Raw genomic sequence first — 17,991 nt, forward strand, 5'->3', positions numbered from 1 at the left:
GTTATTATTGCAGAGCTTTTTATGGATTAAATGCAAGCAAAAAGCAAGATCTTTAACACCTTAATTCCAATGCTCCTAAATCAACCAGGGTTAATTGCAAACAAAAGATAGGTTCAAAGGCCTTTTCCCATGCTTTATTTTCCTCAGTTATTATTAGAATTCACAACTATCCCATTGTCAGTGTCCACACATATCACAATCACAAGTACTCACGTCGCCTGTTTGTACCTGACACGAAACACAGCTCTGCATCTCACATGAGTGACTGTGAAGCAGAACCAGGAGTGCCAAATTGACCCAGACAAAGGCACTTAATTAAAAGATGGGCACCCTTCTGAAGAGTTTGTGAGTTCCTAGAGGATGAGGACATTGATGGCCACACTGATGCCAAGGCTGCTGGGCAGGCAGAAGCAGCAGTGTACCACCGTGAGCACTGCAAGCAGGGCAGCTGTGTGTCCAGATGTGTGACCATGACCGAGATTTAAATTTAGATATCGAAACGAAAGGAGTGTGAGAGCAACCTTCACGATGTATCATCAGAAAAGTGGCACAGGTCAGAAACCATAAACAGATGTTTTTGGCGGCCGAATTCAGACACCAGCCTTCTCCCTGTAACTTAAGGCGGTGAAGCTCCATTCACCTGGCTGATGCTCCGTTCATCCCTGCGCCTGCTTCTTCCTACAGGAAATGTGTGATCTCCCAGCTGCTGACGTGTGATTGAAAACAGTCACTACATCCTGAAATAAACAAGGGCAGGAGACTTCTTCTCCTTTATACTGCCTTTATTAAAAGTGATCAGCTCAGGATTGGGCGGCTCGGCAGGGCTGCAGTCCGCGTCGAATCTCCCAGGGCGACTCAGAGGAGGAGGATAAGCGCAGCTCCGTCCACTAGGGGCAGAGCCGGGGATCCAGTCCTCGTGGGGACTTTAGGGCGTGAGGTCCCCGTCAGATGTTGCCCCTTCTAGCTTATCCGGCTTGGTCTCTCCGCCGGGGACAACTCTCATGGTCAGGACGAGAGGGACTCCGCATCTCTGCAGGCTCAGCACTTGGCTCCTCACATCTGGACATCACTCCAGTCTCTCAACTCTTAGGTGGCTCGTTGTTTTTAGGGTTTTCTCGTTGCATTTTGGAGTCGGGGTCCCAAAAGCATGCTGGTCTTGGAGTCACTTTGCATAACCCCCCCCACCCTCTCAGGTGTCTTCCCTATGCTGGGAAGAGAACACAGCCTTGGGGAAGGGCCATCACCCCACCCCAGCCAGGGCCTTTACAAAAGGGGTGATAAGCTACAATGACCCGTGATTACAATAACAAAGCACACAGAACCCTGGCAGAGACAGATCTGGCTGCCTTTTTGTAACTTTTTCTCACAAAAAAAATATTGACCGAATTTTTGTTCATAACACATCCTAAGAGTCAGGCAGAGGAGGGAGGCGAAGGGCCGTGCCCCGGTACCGCCGCCGGCTCACCCAGAGCAAGGCACTCCCCCGCGGGGGCAGAGCAGGCTCCGGGCCGAGACGGCCCCGCTCCCTCTCAGAATCTTTCACTTTCGTTTCCGTTTCCGAGGCTTTCCCGGGCGGGGCTTCCCGAGAAAGCCATGGCGCTAACGGTGCCGGCGCTGACGGTGCAGGCGCTGCGGGTGCTGTGCTCCAGCGGCGGCTGCCTGGAGCAGGGCGAGCTGCAGCGGCGGCTGCCGAGCCGGCCCTCAGCCGAGCAGCTGGCGGCCGTGCTGCGGGACGCGCGGCGCTTCACGCTGGTGCGGCGGCCCGGCCGGGCGGCGGCGGCGGAGGCCGAGGTGGCCGTGGTGGTGGCCACCAGCCCCGTGCGGCTGTGCCCGGAGCACGTCGCGGGCTGCCCGGGGCACTGCGGGCAGCTGCACATCTGCAAGTACCACCTGAAGGGCTTCTGCCGTAACCAGCTGGCCAGGTGAGGGGCGGGGGGCGGCCGCCATGGCGGGGGGCTCGGTGTGCCCCTTCAGGGGAAGGAGCTCTCAGTAAAGGCCTTTCCGCCTGGGAAATGCTCATTGCCCGCTTTTATTTATTTGCGTGTGTGTTGTTGCAAAGGTGGCAGACACAGGCGGTGGTTTCACAGCAGCACTTCCTCCCCGGCTCATCACCCTGGCGCTTTCCTGCCCCGTGGGCAGGGCCGTGCCAGGGAGAGCTGAGTGTCCCCTCAGGTCCCTGTGCTGCAGAATTTAAACCATGATGAACTTTGTGGCACATCCCTGAGCTGTGAGACCCTGGGCAGTGAGCTAAAGCTGGGTGTCCCCACAGGTCCCTGAGCTGCAGGACATGGGCAATGAGATAAAGCTGAGTGTCCCCTCACGTCCCTGTGCTGTGGGACCCTGGGCAGTGTGCTAAAGCTGAGTGTCCCCGCATGTCCCTGAGCTGTGGGACCCTGGTGGATGCACTCATTGGCTGAGAGGGAGTGGTGCTCTGGAGCTTTGTTGGTTTCGTGGTTGTGAGCTGCAGGTCAAAAATGTGGATATTGTCAGAGTGCACTGAGGCTATAATGGCTGTGAATCAGAAGTAGCATGGCAATTATCTTCAGAGTAATTATGTAATCTGCTTTGCAAATCACATAATGGCTTTATAGATGAGCAATGTGGACTTTTGGGAGCCTAGCTAATTTGGTGTGCTTTTCCACTGTTCAGTGTAATGCCCATGGGGTATCAAAATAATGCCAGTCATTTTGATCTTGGGTTTCTTGAGTTCTAGGAAGGGATGCAAGTTTGTTCACAGCTTCCACTCAGACCACAATCTCCGTGTTCTAAAGCACTATGGACTTGAGCATTTAAACCATGATGAACTTTGCCAGCTTCTGCTTCAAAATGACCCTTCCCTCTTACCAGAGGTGAGTATTACTGTAACAGCTTCTTAGTCTTGTGTTTCAGTGAGCATCACAACGTAGAAGAGGCTTGACAGATGTGGAGATATTGGTTGTCAATTTCGTTAGCTTAATGCAAATCTAAAAATAAACCTGCATCCTCTGTTCTCGCCTGTGGTGGGTTGACCCTGGCTGGCAGCTAAGCTCTTGAGCAGTTCCTCACCCACTCCTCACTCCCCTGTCACAAGCAGAGGTGGTGAGCATTAACAAGAAGAACTGAAGTGGCAAAACCTGTGAATGGAGATAAAGACAGTGTAGAAAGGGGAGGAAAGTGTTGCAAAGACACTTCTGCTTCACCACCTCAAAGCAGACTGATACCCAATAGGTCTCTGAGCAAGTGCTACCTTGTAAGAAGGACCCATCTCCGCTTTCTTTCACCTTCTCTCTGTCCGCTTCCCCACTGTTATTTGACATTATGTGGCATGAAATATCCCTTTGTCCAGTTTGGACCCTTTCCTAGTTTTGGCTGGAATAGAGTTAATTTTCTTTCTAATAGCTGATACAGTGCTGTGTTTTGCATTCAGGGTGAAAACAATGTTGATAACATGTTTTAGTTTTTGCTGAGCAGTGCTTGCTCTAAGTCAAGGACTTTTCAGCTTTTCACGCTGCCCTGCTAGCCCATAGACTGCACAAGAAGCTGGGAGGGAAGGCAGCCAGGACAGCTGCCCCAAGCTGGACAAAAGGATTATCCAAACTGGACAAAAGGATACTCCATTCCATGTGACATCATTCTGAACAGTGGAGCAGGGGGGAGGTGGCCCAGGGGTGGTGCCACACTGGTGGGGACTGGCTGGGCTTTGGTCAGTGAGTGGTGAGCATTGCATTGTGCATCTCTTGTTTTGTCTGTTCTTTTATCATTGTTATTATTTCCTCTTCATGTTATGCCATATTAAACTGTGTTTATCTCAGCCCTGCAGGGAGTGACTGAGAGGCTGTGTGGTGTTTATCTATTCTGGGCTCAGCTGAGATAGAGTTAATTTTCTTACTGGTATCATGAACAGGGCTGTGTTTTGGATTTAATATGAAAATCACGTTGGCAACCCACTGAGTGCTTACCTTCAGTCCCAGGCCTCTGCAGCTCTGCCAGTGAGGAGGGGCACAAGGAGCCAGGAGGGAGCATGGCCAGGACAGCTCACCCAGACAGACCAAAGGGATGTGTTATCAACACTGTTTTGGTCCCAAACCCAAAACATAGTGTGGTATGGTCTGCTGTGAAGAAAGTTAACTCCATCCCAGTCAGATTCAGTAGCTCTTAGTCAAAAAAACTCCAAAACTAGAAAATTAGAGGTGTGATTTAGCACTAAATCCCATCTTGAGAATGTCTGTAAGAATGTTGTGTTTTGAAAGACCTTCGAAACATTAGCAGGGCAAAGGAAAAGCTATCAAGTAATCATTTGGAAAACAAAAAGAAAGAAGAAATGTTTCTTTCAAAAGCGAATGTATGCACGTTGTAGCCATAAAAAACCTAAAAATCATGGATTCAAACAGTCTAAAGGAGCACATTGTACTTTGACGTTTAAATTCTTTTTTTCATCTCCTTCCCAAGGTCTGCTTGCATTATAACAAAGGTGATGGACCTTATGGATCTTGTTCCTTTAAAACATCCTGCACCAAACTTCATGTTTGCCAGTACTTTCTGCGGGGTCAGTGCAGATTTGGCAGCAGCTGCAAACGATCCCATGATTTATTAAATCCAGAATGTTTTGAGAAACTGGAGAAACAGGGGATGAGCTCAGACATTATCAAGAAACTACCTTCCACTTTTAGAAACATGTATGACATAAAAAATGGCAACAGAAGCATGTATGACATAGAAGATGCCAAATCTTCACCATGCAAAGGTAAATAATATCATCTTTTGAATACATCAGAAGAGTCGTGGTAGTGAATTTAATATTTTCACTGGTATCATTAGGAAAACTGAATTTACATCTTGATTTGTGTACGAGGACGGAGCTTGTACCTATCTCATTGACAGAGATCTTTGTCTTGACAAGTGAAGTCAAGAGAGGTTCCTGAGAAACAGAGTGCTGTTGTTTATAAAATTCTCAAACTTGGGGTTAAATAAGTGTAACAGGAGCTGGGAGTAGGGAGCTCTATAATTTTGGAGTTTTTTTAGGTAAAATACGTAAAGGTAGAGATCTGTTTAAGAATAGGAGTGGTTGTCTGATTATAAACTTTTTAATTGTTTTTCTTTAATGTAGCGATTGTCTGGCACAAGAATTCACAAACAGCAGTATCCTAGTTATTTCTTGGAAATGTAATTTTTTTTTTGCACTTTTCTTTTGAATTTGTTTAGAATTGTAAGTTAAGTATAGTTTAGCAGGGAAAGGAAGGATAACACAATGGAGAATTCAAGTGTGTATGCTCATCTCTGCTGTTCTGCCTGCAGTTCCTTCTTCCTTCCCTTAATGTGCTTTAATTTACAAAGTATCAGATTTTGAAACTTTGTATTTTATAGCTGCCAGTGTGATCAGCTGTGTGGAATGCACATTTAACTCAAGTCCATCTGGAAGTATAAAGGAATTGGATTCTGTTCTCGTTTTGTGGGGATAGCAAAAATCTGTGTCTGAGGAATTCAGCAGTTAGAGGGAAATCAAGTTCAGAAAGGACGGATACCGGGAGGGGACTTTGAGTCCCCAAGTTTATCAAAGGCTTCCTTGTCTTTCTGGGGCTGAGTGCAGTTAGGTGGTTACAATCATTGCCTTTGGGCTTCTTTCCAAGGACAGGAGCACTTTTAAGAGGCATTGTTGATCTGAAGTGTGTTAATGGTTACAATTCCCCCCTCTAGATGGAAAACCCAGCGCTGGACGGGATTCCTCAACTTCAAAGGAGGATGAATCAGAACAGATATGTTTACATCATCTGTACAGAGGTTGTGGCTTTAAAGGTAGGTTGTCTCAAGTATCAGTACAGACTGTGTCAAGTCCAACCTGTTTTTCTGTTGTCATAAAGAGGAAATGGTAGACATCTTTCACAGAAAGGGGAAACTTTCTGTGAGTTTATGTTTAGTTAAATCTCACTGTTGTCTTGACTGCTGTAGGAAAGTGTTTGACCTGGCACACCAAACAAAGGAGATGTTTTGCTCTGGAATCTGCTTGTGCTGAAGATTGGCTACTCCACCTGTGTTTACCTAAGGGATTGCTGAATGATAAGAGTCATATTTCCAAACAGGAAAGATATGAAAGATACTCTGAATTCTAGTTTTTTTCTTCTCGTACTCTTCTATTCCATCTGTCTTAGCTGTCTCCCTTTCAAAATGTTCCAGGGTGTCCAGGAACAAGGCTGCTTTACCAGATTTTTTGTTGATTTTTTGTCATCCTTTTTTTTTTCTTGATGTTCTTGACCTGTGTACTGAATGCTTCCCTGTATGAAGGTGTGGTGCAGTTTCTCCTTGACTTTGCCTGGAGTTAAGTTTCCTTTTGTTCTGCTGTGGAAATTAGCTTGGTGTTTATGCACATGTGCACTGGTGATGTCACCTTCACTCCTGTTGAGGAGTGACTGCCCATTGACACTTTGAACTCTTGTAACACTCTGATACCTGGCTCACTGCTACCATTGCTCTGCTGGATCTCTTGGAGACTTACTGAAGGGCAAAGGACTTTGAGACTAAAGGAATGATGTCTGTGTATTTTTCAGAAGAGGGGAAAGGTGATGGTTGTTAACTGGGTTGTGTTGGAAGGTGTGGGACCTAGACATGGTATAAATACTGTGGAATAAGTGGTGGATACATCCCTGCTTTCATCTGGGACAGAGTTAATTTTCTTCCTAGAAGCCAGTACAGTGCTGTGTTTTGGATTTAGATGAGAATAACATTGATAACACATTGATGCTTTAGTAGTTGCTAAGTAGTGCTTACCCAAAGTCAAGAGTTTTTCATCTGCCTGTGTTTTACCAGTGAGGAGCTGCACAAGAAGCTGGGAAGGAGCATGGCCAGGACAGCTGACCTTGTCAAAGGGCTATTCCATACCATTAGAACATCATGCTCAGCATATAGACTGGGGAGTTGGCTGGAGGGGCTGATTGCTGCTTGGGAAGGGGCTGGGCACCAGTCAGTGGGTGATGAGCAATCATGTGTGCATCACTTGTATTTATCGGGCTTTGTTCCTGTCTCACTTTTTGTTAGCTTCATTATAGTTATACCAGAGTATGTATATATATATTTATATATATATATGCATATATACTTGAGCTTGCTATATTCTATTTTGTTTCAGTTACTAAACTGTTCTGATTTCAGCCCACAGATTTACCCTTTTCCCATTCTCCCCATCTCACTGAAAGAAATGGGAGTAAATGGCTGTGTTGTACTTAGTTACCATCTGAAGTCAAACAGTGACAGTCCTTCTGTCTTAAAACTGCATTGCTGGGCTTTGGATTTTTCCTCAGTAATACCACTTTGTGATTTAGTGGTTAAATCATAAATACACTTTTTTCTATTTATTAAATAATAGCCTTGTAGGAGCCTGTGATCGTTTTTTGTCTCTTTGAGAATGATCTGCACAATTTAAATTGTGCAAAGAGAGTCTAGTACATACAAAAACTGAACTTCTACCTAAGCCCAAAAATTCAAGTGTTGCTTGCTTATGCTGAAAAATTTTGAACTATTGCTTGTAATGGTGCCATAGGTGAACACTTTCCTAGCTATCCTTGTGATGATTTCACCAGCTGGGTACACAGCCCTGGAATGTTGGAGTTCTCTCATAGCCTGTCAAAATAATGCATCTCCTACTTCTTTTTCTTTTTAAACTTTTACAGAAAAGTGTATCAGAACCCATTTTCACTTGCCATATAGATGGCAGTACTCTGAGGGTAATACCTGGAAGGACTTCGCGAATATGGAAGAAATAGAAGATGCATATTGTGACCCAAAAAACGCCAGGTATAAACTCTTATAAAAGTTAGTAATGTTTGGAGTTTGTTGTGTTGTACCAGATCCTTAGTGGCTATAAATTGCTGCAATTCTAATGTAGTCATTGCATAAGCAGTTTTATTTGACATTCTTCTACTGACCTCACTTTGCATGGGATTTGCCCCCGTCTTGGGAGCAGAGCATGTGAAGAATATGGAAATACCTTTCAGAGTTTGGAACTGGTTATATAGCATAAAGAGAGTACTGGAAGGGGCTCATCCCAGTATGCCACATCCCATGCTGGAAAATTACCTGTTCCTCTTATGTTACAGGCTCTTTGAAGCCCTCCTTAAGTTATGTCAGTGTTCTCTTTAGAAAATAGCTGGTCAGCAAGGAGAAGGCAGTGCCTGTTTTCCAGTGTTCCGATTTAGGAGTGGGTTATGATCATTGCCCATAGAACCAATGTGGGACATAGTACTGTAATGCAAAATATGTGCAAACATGAAATAGAGCTAGCATACAGAGTTGTGAAAAGTGCAAGGTGCAAAGCACACATTGTAGTGAAAAGTGCACCTTTGTGTCCTGCTTTTGGGTGAGATTGACTTTATATGCACATTTGTAGTGGGCTTCTGAATCTATGAATAAAGCTTCACAAACAGTTCTGATTTTTTTTCCCTCTTTTTTTTTATAGATTTGATTGTGCTTTTACTGAAGAGTTCCTTTTCCCATTCAGTATCTCTTTTCATGACATGTGCTGTGGGTTGAAAAAAGTCAGACGTCTTTCTACAGCCTCCTCTGTGACCAAACCCCCTCACTTCATCCTCACAACAGAATGGATCTGGTACTGGAAAGATGAGTATGGCACGTGGCAGGAGTATGGAAAACAAGTAAGTGTGGAGAAATGGAGAGGATCATAACACTGCGTGACAAGTGCAGAACTACTGAAAAGTGCACAGTGCTTATATCCTCCCCCTCTTTTGTCACCCTCTTCCTCCCACTTATACAGATGGACATCAAAGGCCTAATGGGGAATTTTCCCTGTGATTTTGATTGGTTCAGGTGGGAGACTCATCACTGATGAGTCACAAATATTATCAGATAACTATTCAGTGAGTTGTTTCAGATAGGGTCACAGTAATAATACATTTTTTCCATTGCTTCTGAGAAAAGCCTCCTTCTCTGAAGGTCCAGTGGTACTCTGCCATCTTGCTTAGTCCAGTTGGTGAATGTGTCACTGTAAATCAAGGATTTCTCATACACTGATATATCCTGCAGCCACCATACATACAAGAGTTGTTGGTTTTTAGACTTGCTTGTCTATAACAGACCAGGAGAAACTTTTTTTTCTCTCTATTTTTGGTGTGACAGGATGATCTTCATGCAGCTGCTACTGTCTGCAGTGATGACCTGGAGAAAGCTTATTTGACTCAAAGTTCTCCAAAGATGACCTTCAAAGCTGGAAGACATGAATATGAAATAAATTTTGTGTGTAGGTTGCATTTGTTTTGTTTTTGTGTTTTGTCCTTCCCAGATATCTTGTGGTTCTGAATTACCTTATTACAGGAGATAAAAGAGAGAAATTTGGACTTTGAATTGCAATGCTTACAGAGTTTCTATCACAGTTCTCAGGATAAGAGCTGTTCACATAAGTAGAGTGGCATTCTATTCTTTCAAAGCTTTTATTTTTGAGGAGTTCTTGTGCTAGGTTTCAAAATGTCTGCCAGAAAGTCCTGAGTATGACACTGATACTGGCACCAACACAAATGCTGAGGAACTTCTAGAAGACTTGACAAGCCAGCTTCTGCTCTACTTTAATCACTGGTTTGCAGATAAAAACCCCACTTGGACAAAATGTAGGGTCCAGACAGTGCTTAGCATTGCAAGATTTTTGCACATATTTTCTTTTCATCCTGTCTGCAAAGGCTGAGAAAACACCTTGACTATGTCAAGGTAGGACGAAGTGTTTCCCAAGAGTTCAGGAAATATAAGCTACTTGTGATGGCATTGTCCTCTCTGAGCTGTTGCTTTTGCTGTCATCATTTTCAAAAATTATGTATAACAGTGATGAGAATCAGCCTGCCTGGACTGTCAGTTTGGTGTAGTTGTCTTTGATCCAGCTTTTCATTGCTATCTCATTCTGCATGAAAAAAAGCCAAACACAAAAACCCCAAACCAAAAAACCAGAAAGGACGTGTTATGTGTTGTTTGTGATTCAATCAAAAGCAATACTGGGAAAACTTGGCCAGCTTAGAAGTGAAAATTGCATAGTGAATCAATCCCTTTTCTAAGGTTTGGGTTTTTTTTAGTAACTTAGGCAAATATATGCAGTGTAGATGTCTTTAAGAACTTCACTTCTAGGCTTGGTGGTGTCAAGAGGTTTTTTTGTTTGTTTTCCTGTGTATCTCTCTCTGAAGATAAGGCCTCATTGTCCTGGCTGGTACTGACAATTAATTGTTAGTATGATGTCACAATAGCTGCAGAGTTTCCAGGATCCAGAAGGAATGCCTCTAAAATTCAGGTTGCTGTGACTTGTTTCTCTTGGTGGCCAATAAAAATAAATGGTCTGTGATAGATGTTGGGTTGTGGTTACAGAGTTTGAAATCTACAACTAAATGTAGGAAAAAAGTATCCCAAAAAGTTGCAAAATGAGGAGGAGGGAGCCTTTTTGTCTATGTTTTTGACAAAACAACTTGGTGACAAATGTAGCTGCAGTGTGAAGGCTTTCAAAAACACCTTTGATTGTTCATGGGATTTTGTTTGTTTTTTTTTCCCTCAGCCATGATGCAGAAAAACATTTGCTACAAAACAGAGAGGAAGATTTGCAGAAGACCTAAATTTGTCTCTCAGGCAGAGGTTGAAAAGACAAAAGCCAGGTAAACCACAGCTGCTCATTCTGGGGTGATGGGTTTAGTGCTTTGTGAATGCTGAATCCTCCATGGCTGCAAGCAGGATGAAGAAGTAGCTGCTAAGGCAATTGTGAAAGGGCCAAACCTCTCCTACAGCCATGTCTGGCCAGGGCAGTGTTGCAGCCTGGCCAGCAGTTTTCAATCAGTTCAGAAACCTCTGTGGTGAAAAAAATTTGGGTCTGGCCACAGGAAGTGTGGAAGGTAGGAAATAATTCAACATGTAGCAGTGTATTTATGTGTACTAGCTCTTTCTGAGATGACTAATTTTCAAAGCTAAGTGCAAGTTCAGAAAAATTCTTATGAGAGCAGCCAGACAATCTGAAAGGAAAGCAGTAGTTGTTACAGGTAGAGCAAAAGGTGGGAGCCTGCAAGGAGATAGAGCTGCAGGTAACAGCCCATTTTTGCACATTCCCTTGCAGCACACATTCCTTGCTTAAACACTGAAAAGAGCAGCTAAACACACTAATTAAAATTGGGGTGTAAGTACAGGAGAGGGCTGTATCTATCCTGTTTCAGTCACACTGATGTGATATTGGATGCATTTGTATTTACCTCCCCTGGTCAATTACAGCTTTTATATATATACATTCAACTCTGCAAGAGAAATCCTTATGTGTTTAGTTTAGAGTATATATTTCTTTTTTTTTTAATTTGGCATCTTGCTTTCTGACATAAGTGTTGACACAATGACTTGGAACAAATATTTTCAGATGCTGAACAGAAATGACAGTTTTGAAATATTTTTTGATATGTTCAGTTGCCTATATTCTTCCTAAGCTTGACAAAAATGTTTAGTATAATATGTACATAAAATGTCATGTTTAGTTTTATTTTAATTGTCTATTTGTAATGTCTTATAATCTACAGGGGTGTTAAACATACAGAAGGTTTTAAAAACATTCCAGCTCACTGGGACAAGTCTGCCCTGCCTGAACTGGGATTCAAGGTTTGGAGCTTTTTAGTTTTTTCTTTCTGTCAGTTTTGTCATGTAAGGTTTGTTCCATCACAAGTTCACTGTTTCTTCTGGCTTTATAAATGACTGTTTCTATGTAGCATAATACAGAGGTAGTGGTAAATTTAAACCTGATACCACACTGGACAGACTTGGAGGTGAAACCAGACCCAAATTTAAACAAATGGTGGCAGTAAAACTGTGGCAGCAGGGACTTCCACTGCTACTATTAATCCCTTGGCTTGGCAGATTTGCTGTGTTAACAAGACTGGTACTGGTGCCCAAAATGCACAGTTTTGATGCCCCAACATGTGCTGAAAGCATCAGAGGTAAATGATGCCTCTGAGGTTCAGAGCAGCCATTCCCTTAGCTGTAAGCTATTGTGTGTCTCTGGAGAGCTGCTCTGAAATCAGGGGAGTTCACAGAATGGTTGGGCTTGGAAGGGGGAATCTCTGGAGATCACAGAAACCAACTGCCCTGCTAAAGCAGGTTCACCTAGAGGAGGTCACACAGGATTGTGTCCAGGTAGGTTTTGAATATCTCCAGAGACTCCACAACCTCTCAGGGCAGCTTGTTCAGGATGGGATCTTTTATTATTATATTTACTATTATTTTATTCATTCCAGTCTTTACCTTTGTAACTCACCCAGTTAATATATGTGTGGCATACCTTCTCTGACTTCCTCTCTGCTTCCACCAGCTCCTCTGTCAATTCTAGTAACTGTGCCTACAGAAAAGGTACTATCTGATGCTCAAAAATCACTAACTTGCAAAAATGCAAATCCTCAACAAGTTGTCACTAAGAAACAAGACTAATGTTGACATTTTTAATGTTCCTATGAAAATATGCAAGTAAGCTTTGCATGCTTTCAGAACTGTCATGTAAGGAACTGATTTTTAGTAGTAGGACCATGTTTCTCCCTAAAATTGTTTGACTAAAGCCTCTCCAATTGATTTAGAAACACAACAGGCAGTGAGTGCAGTTTGTGTTCACTAGCTGTCAGGAGTATAAAATAAAAAGATCCTCTGGTTTTCTGCAACATAAATTCTCAATTCCTTATTTATGTGCTCATTTCTGCTATGTATTTAGATACTGTTTGATGCATGCATGCATATCTGGACTCAGATACTAAGAGGGGTTGAGTGGCTGCACAAAAGCGTGCCAAAGTAACTTTTCAAACTTTTCCTTGCAGCTGATTGAGCTTGACTGTTCTTCTGAAGAATACAAGAAAGTCAAAGTGGACTTTCAGCGCACAATGCCCAAAGCAGCTATTAAAAAGATCTGTAGAGTTCAGAACCCATCCCTCTGGGAGCTGTATCAATGGTAAGGGTAAAACCCTGCTCTGGTGTGTGTGCATGGTGTTTGTTGTTTCTGCAGTTAGCTGTATGTGCTGTGCTAAAGATAGAACATGCATTCCTGAAATGCCTCTGCTACCACTCTCCCACTGAAATACCTACCTAGTATCAACATTTAGATAAGAGGTATCAACAAAGCCAAAGCTCAGTCAAGACACAGAGCTTAGAACAGTCAGATTCGGGGCTGTGTGGGAGGAATCCTTGCTCCTGACTTCTGCCAGGCCTGTGTCCATGACAGCTTCCTTCCAGTGAAACCTTGAAGCTGATAATGAGTCACATTTAGCACAGTGTTTTGCAGCTGGTCAAAATTGAAACTGCCTTTAAAATTAAATGCAAAACTCGTGGAGGGCAAGCCTTAATAGAAACTTCGGTGTTCAAGGAAAAAAAATAACACTGAGATTCCTCCCTCTCTCTCCAGAGGCAGTGAAGGAAAGAAAACATTTGCAGTGAAGCATTTATGTATAATGTGAAAACTTGTTTGTATGCCCAGGTTAGGCCTTACTGTAAAGATTTTCAGAATATACTGTGTAAAATTGTTTCTGAGTAGCTGAAACCTGTGGGGACAGCCACTGAGGAACTGCAAAGATTCTGCATCTCATTGCAGGCAGAAGGACCTAATGCAGAAGAGCAATGGTGGAAAGGCTGCAGATGAGCGATTTTTATTTCATGGGACCAGTAAAAAAGACATTGATGCCATCTGCCAGCAAAACTTTGACTGGAGAATCTGTGGCCTTCATGGGACAGTCTACGGCAAAGGTTGTTCTTCAGCTCCTTCAGTAATCCTTGACTTGCTAAAAATTCTCAGTACTCACTGCAGAGGGCTAAAGTTTACAAGGTGGTACTTGGCCAGTGCTGGGCTTCTCTGTGTCATGATGTGGGACACAGAGCTGAGTTTCACAAGGGTCATTTGGAGCTAAGGCACTCTAAAACGCCTGGCCTCTGTTGTAGGGATGTAGGGATGTTTTCTGCTAGACTCCAGGCTTACTGCTGTTCCAGTTTCTCCCAACTTCTACAGAAAAGCAGCCTGGCTTTTTTTAGTCTGGTTTTGATTTTTTGGGGGGATTTTTTGTTTGTTTGTTTGTTTGTTATTTTCTTTCCCCCAAGAATCTAAATGCTATTCTGGTTACAGGTTTTTTGCCTTGTTAGCAGATTATATCCTTCCATATTGTCCTATGTACAAGAAATTACCAGCACATCAAGCTGAGACAGGCTGACTACACACCTTTCTGCTTGAATACTTTGTAACTCTCAGAAATGTTAGAGGATCACGGTGTATTTTGAGCATGGAAGGGACCCACAAGGATCATCAAGTCCAGTTGTGCTGATGAATATTAGTGGCCTCTGCCAGGAGAGGAATTGTGGTGATGGTGGGGGAGTTGGACATCTAGGGTTAGGAGGAAATCCTTTAGAAGATTATGGTAACGTTTTAAACATTGGTTTTTAATATGTGTGCTGTGAAAACAAAAAAGTGCATAGTGGTTGTTTCCACTAAGAGAGACATAGAGGACAGGTGAAGGCTTTGGAAAGGCTGTTCATGAATTGCTTAATGGGTTTGTTTATTAATTCATTTTCACACAGTATCACTTTGTTCCTGCTGCTTTAGTGTCTGACAAACTCTGTCTTGCTGTCTCTTCTGCAGGCAGCTATTTTGCAAGGGATGCATCTTATTCTGACAACTACTGTGGGACAGACTCAAACACCAAGACCATGTTCCTGGCCCGAGTGCTGGTGGGGGAGTTCACTCTTGGGAGTTCTCATTATGTTCGGCCTCCCATGAAGGACAGCCAAAAATTCTATGACAGTTGTGTCAATAACCCCTCAAACCCTTCTATCTTTGTCATCTTTGAGAAGCAGCAGATTTATCCAGAGTATCTCATAGAATACCAGGTATCAGCAAGATTTCTATAGCAGTAAAACCTGTCATCCTTATGTTTAACTGATTTAAACAGTTTTTTAGTTTTGGCTTGAGAGAGAAAAATTGATTTTGAAGAAGCTGTGTGATCACATAGGTGAGTGCTCAGAAACATTTTTTCTCTGTCTTTTCTGTGTAATAGAAAACAAAGCATAAAAAGACACAGAGGATGTTTTAGAATTCCTAAAACCCTGTTTCTGTATCCTATTTGTAGCAGCTTTCACATTACCCTACCCTACCCTGGGAGCCTTTTATAAATTTATTAGAAGAAATTGCTAATGGTTGTAGCATGAGGATTGGCCATCACTGCCAAGTTTAAACAGTTTGTAGTTATTGTTTCAGGATAGATTTTTACTCGTGCTCATTTGTCAGAGGCACTATCCCTCTACCTGTTTATCTTTTAACTCAAAACTGGATAAAATACAGTTTTTTAGTAATCTATCTCCTGTAACAGTAGACATTCAGGTGTTTGCAACTGTGATTGTACAATCTCTGTGCTCAACTCATTGCATAAATTCATAGTAGCACTCTTCTTTTTTGTTCTTACTTAATCTGCACCAACAAAACCTCAAAAAATTAAACTTGCTTGTTGAAAAAGAGCAGAGACTTATTTTCACTTGTTGAGTTTCTCATTTAAAACAATTACCAAAGATACAAGCATAACAGAGGTTGCTTGGTGCTGTGTGACTCGGATGATTTACTGTATCAAATAAATACTGTATTTCACGTGTGAGAACACAAGTTTTTCATGATTTTCACTGTGCCTACAAACACAAGAGTGCTGGCAGGTGCTGTGGAGGGAGCAGAGGAGGCAACTCACATTGTTATTTAATATCACACTTAGGAGGGAAACATACTGCTTGTCCTGCTTGATTATCAGCACCTTGGTTCTGTGGATGAACTTTATGGGTCCCTTAGAGCTGCTGGGAAGGATGGTGAGTGAGTGCCTCTCATTGGCTGTTCTGCCTCTTTGGGTGCAGGAGATTCACAGATTTCCTATGTAATCAAGCTGTCATTGGACTTCTTTCAAGAAAAACATGCTTACCTAGGAAGTTGTCTTCAGCCACAGAGCTGAAACCTTTTAAATCTGAAAATTAGATTGAATATTTAATTATTCATATCAGAAGAAGAGATAGTAGTGTTGAACAGTCAGCTTACATGTGTGCAATCAAAAAACTTGAGCTATCAAATATTTTTTTACGATTAAAGTTGCTGATGCATAGATAGATACTTTATCATAAGATTAACGTGCTAAAGTAGCTATAAATTAGCTATACTGTGCTGCAGAAGCCTTAAGAAATACTTTCTGTATGACCTAAAAAAGCTCATCTTCAGCTACATTCTGTATACTTCTTTTTAACTCATCTGGATGATGACTGACAGGTGTTCACTGGGTAACTCTTTATTACTTCAGCACTGTGAGCCAGGAGCCTGGCCATGATTAGCTGAGTAAAGCTGTGCAGACCTCCTTTTTTGTAAACTGCAAATCTTGCAGCATATCTCCTATTTGTGTTTAAATATCTCCCATTTGTGTTTAAGTATCTCCTATTTGTGTTTAATCCCACTGCAACACAGAATAGGGACAGGCAAATTGGTTGTATTACTTATTTTGAAAGATTTGTAATAGAACATAAAGGATAAATCTGATGTCAGCAAAAGAGCTTGTCAGCAAATAGCACATTCCTTGAGGAGGATAACAGTTATGTAGGAAAGATTTCCTGTCTGTTCAGAGTAAGTTTTTCTGCCAAAACAAAACCCATGTTCATCTACATGTTAATAGCAAATGAAAATACTGGTTGTTTGAATTTCTTCCTCTGAACATAAGCAGAATTTCAGGTAAGAACTAGGATAGCTAAAGTCATGTTAATCTTCTGCCAGAAAATTGAAACAAACATTCTTTTTCAGGCAAAAAGTTGGAATATTTTTATTGATATTTTTTATTGTATTTTTAAAACCTCTAACTTGATTCTTGTATGTGTATGAGTGTAAGTAAAACAGAATAAAATTCCTGGTTGTTGTACTTTGTAGTCTGTTATTTCTCCATTATCACAGAAAAGAAAAGTTACCATGTTTTCCGCTTTTGAAACTGCAGGAGTAACATTCTTGTGTATGGTAAATAAACAGGTACTCAAGCCAGTAAACTCCTTCTGAGGGTTTTCTCTCTTTCAATATTGAAATCACAATATTTCAATACACTTGTAAATTTAGAGGTTGTTGTTAAGCAGTAGGAATTCCTCTACAGCTGTTTCGGTTGCATTTGGAAATGAACATATTAAAGAGATGTTTGTATTAAATCCAAACTTGGGGCAAAAAGTAGCATTGATCCTCTTTTCTGAGTGAGTATCTCTTTTGGCTACTTAAACCAAGCCACTGAGCAGGAAGAGTGCAGTAATGTGTCACTCACTCCCACGCCATGTGAGGAGAAAGATAAGCTGTGAAGGTTGTTTCCTTTTTGGTACCAGGTCCATCCTGGCAAGGCAGACAGCCCAGCCAGCAGAAGCCAAACAGCTTTGCTGTGCCAGCAGTGGGGTGTGGAGCCCGGGGCTTTGTGAGCCCTGATTCTGCTGTGCTGGAGAGGGGCCTGGCAGCCAGCCAGAGTTCACTGCACCTTTCATGAGGGGTACCTGGAGCCAGGTTTGTCTTGATTTTCTGACTGGATTTTATGCTATGTGGGTGCCAAAATCCTGTCTAAGAGTTGGCAGCAAGGGAGTGGCAGTATCCAGTTTGGATACCTGCAGCCTGGCAGAGCAGGGGCTGGTGGGTGAGAGCAACTTGGGTGGATGGCAGATAGCAGGTGCTCAGTGCTGCTGGGCTTGGAGAAAAGCTTTGCTTCCAGGGCTGCCTTAGGACCAAAGGGCAAGTGGGAATTGCAGAAATGCTGCTTAACTTGGAGTTCTTCCAGCAGAAGATCCGGGTGGGATGGCTGTTACATGGGCAGCACAACTGCTGCTTCCCTGTTGGTCCAAGGATAGACTTCATGGCCTCCAAAGCTCCACTGCACTTCTCGCTTCAGGCCCATCACAGTTTCATCTCTGCATGCAGAAATCCTAGCAACTGAGGGAATACTCCCTCCTTGAAAGTAGCCGCAGCTCCCTGCAGTGCAGGGAGAAAAACATCTTGGAAACATGGGA

The 17,991-nt window shown here is 42.7% G+C and overlaps 2 protein-coding genes across 3 annotated transcripts in view; one reads left to right on the top strand and one right to left on the bottom strand.

Annotated features, from left to right (window-relative positions):
- SPIC (Spi-C transcription factor) overlaps positions 1-17,991 on the bottom strand; it is a 49,723-nt gene that overhangs the window by 27,912 nt on the left and 3,820 nt on the right. The window lies entirely within an intron of this gene.
- On the top strand, positions 1,556-16,880 carry LOC135460426 (protein mono-ADP-ribosyltransferase PARP12-like). 2 transcript variants are annotated; one of them, XM_064737244.1, is made up of 12 exons: positions 1,556-1,922; positions 2,708-2,849; positions 4,429-4,723; positions 5,674-5,772; positions 7,641-7,764; positions 8,426-8,621; positions 9,103-9,223; positions 10,511-10,607; positions 11,508-11,586; positions 12,786-12,916; positions 13,553-13,704; positions 14,588-16,880. In XM_064737244.1, exons 1-12 carry the CDS (start codon positions 1,594-1,596, stop codon positions 14,854-14,856), a joined length of 2,034 nt encoding a protein of 677 aa, XP_064593314.1. In that variant the 5' UTR covers positions 1,556-1,593; the 3' UTR covers positions 14,857-16,880. The 2 variants fall into 2 exon arrangements, with proteins under 2 accessions (XP_064593314.1, XP_064593321.1); XM_064737251.1 differs by having other exon boundaries at positions 2,714-2,849.

Source organism: Zonotrichia leucophrys, chromosome 1A, assembly GCF_028769735.1.
Source record: "Zonotrichia leucophrys gambelii isolate GWCS_2022_RI chromosome 1A, RI_Zleu_2.0, whole genome shotgun sequence".
Classification (NCBI taxonomy): Eukaryota; Metazoa; Chordata; class Aves; order Passeriformes; family Passerellidae; genus Zonotrichia; species Zonotrichia leucophrys.